The sequence below is a fragment of the Micropterus dolomieu genome, unplaced genomic scaffold (assembly GCF_021292245.1).
Source record: "Micropterus dolomieu isolate WLL.071019.BEF.003 ecotype Adirondacks unplaced genomic scaffold, ASM2129224v1 contig_10394, whole genome shotgun sequence".
NCBI lineage: Eukaryota > Metazoa > Chordata > Actinopteri > Centrarchiformes > Centrarchidae > Micropterus > Micropterus dolomieu.
The window spans coordinates 1-923 of NW_025739380.1; the positions used below are offsets into that span (position 1 = coordinate 1).

At 65.1% G+C, this 923-nt stretch overlaps 1 protein-coding gene across 1 annotated transcript; it reads left to right on the forward strand.

The window, feature by feature from the left end:
- Positions 1–15: 15 nt before the first annotated feature.
- Positions 16–918, forward strand: LOC123965601 (sporozoite surface protein 2-like; the record flags this gene model as incomplete). Its single annotated transcript, XM_046042062.1, has 2 exons — positions 16–195; positions 241–918. Coding segments are annotated over 2 exons (858 nt in total), but the record flags the coding sequence as incomplete, so codon positions are not given.
- Between the last annotated feature and the right edge of the window lie 5 nt (positions 919–923).

Here is a 923-nt window from a genome sequence, read left to right on the forward strand (position 1 = left end):
CAGCCTGGCTCACCCCTAGGGCCTGGCTCGCCCCAAGAACCTTCATCCCCACAAGACCCTTCATTGCCCCTAGGGCCTGGCTCGCCCCAACCGCCTGGGTCACCCCAAGAACCTTCATTGCCTCTAGGGCCTGGGACACCACAAGGGCCAGGGTCGCCCCAAGAACCTTCATTGCCTGTAGGGCCTGGCTCGCCCCAAGGGCCCCAACAGCCTGGCTCGCCCCAAGAACCTTCATTGCCTCTAGGGCCTGGCTCGCCCCAAGAACCTTCATTGCCTCTAGGGCCTGGCTCGCCCCAAGGGCCCCAACAGCCTGGCTCACCCCTAGGGCCTGGCTCACCCCAAGAACCTTCATCCCCACAAGACCCTTCATTGCCCCTAGGGCCTGGCTCGCCCCAACAGCCTGGGTCACCCCAAGAACCTTCATTGCTCCTAGGGCCTGGGTCGCCCCAAGGGCCCCAACAGCCTGGCTCGCCCCTAGGGCCCGGCTTGCCGCAAGGGCCTTCATCCCCACAACAGCCTGGCTCGCCCCAAGAACCTTCATTGCCTCTAGGGCCTGGGACACCACAAGGGCCTGGCTCGCCCCAAGAACCTTCATTGCCTCTAGGGCCTGGGACACCACAAGGGCCTGGCTCGCCCCAAGAACCTTCATTGCCTCTAGGGCCTGGGACACCACAAGGGCCAGGCTCGCCCCAAGAACCTTCATTGCCCCTATTGCCTGGATCGCCCCAACAGCCTGGGTCACCCCTAGGGCCTGGGTCACCCCAAGGGCCTTCATCCCCACAACAGCCTGGCTCGCCCCAAGAACCTTCATTGCCCCTAGGGCCCGGCTCGCCCCAAGGGCCCCAACAGCCTGGCTCACCCCTAGGGCCTGGCTCGCCCCAAGAACCTTCATTGCCTGTAGGGCCTGGCTCACCCCAAGAACC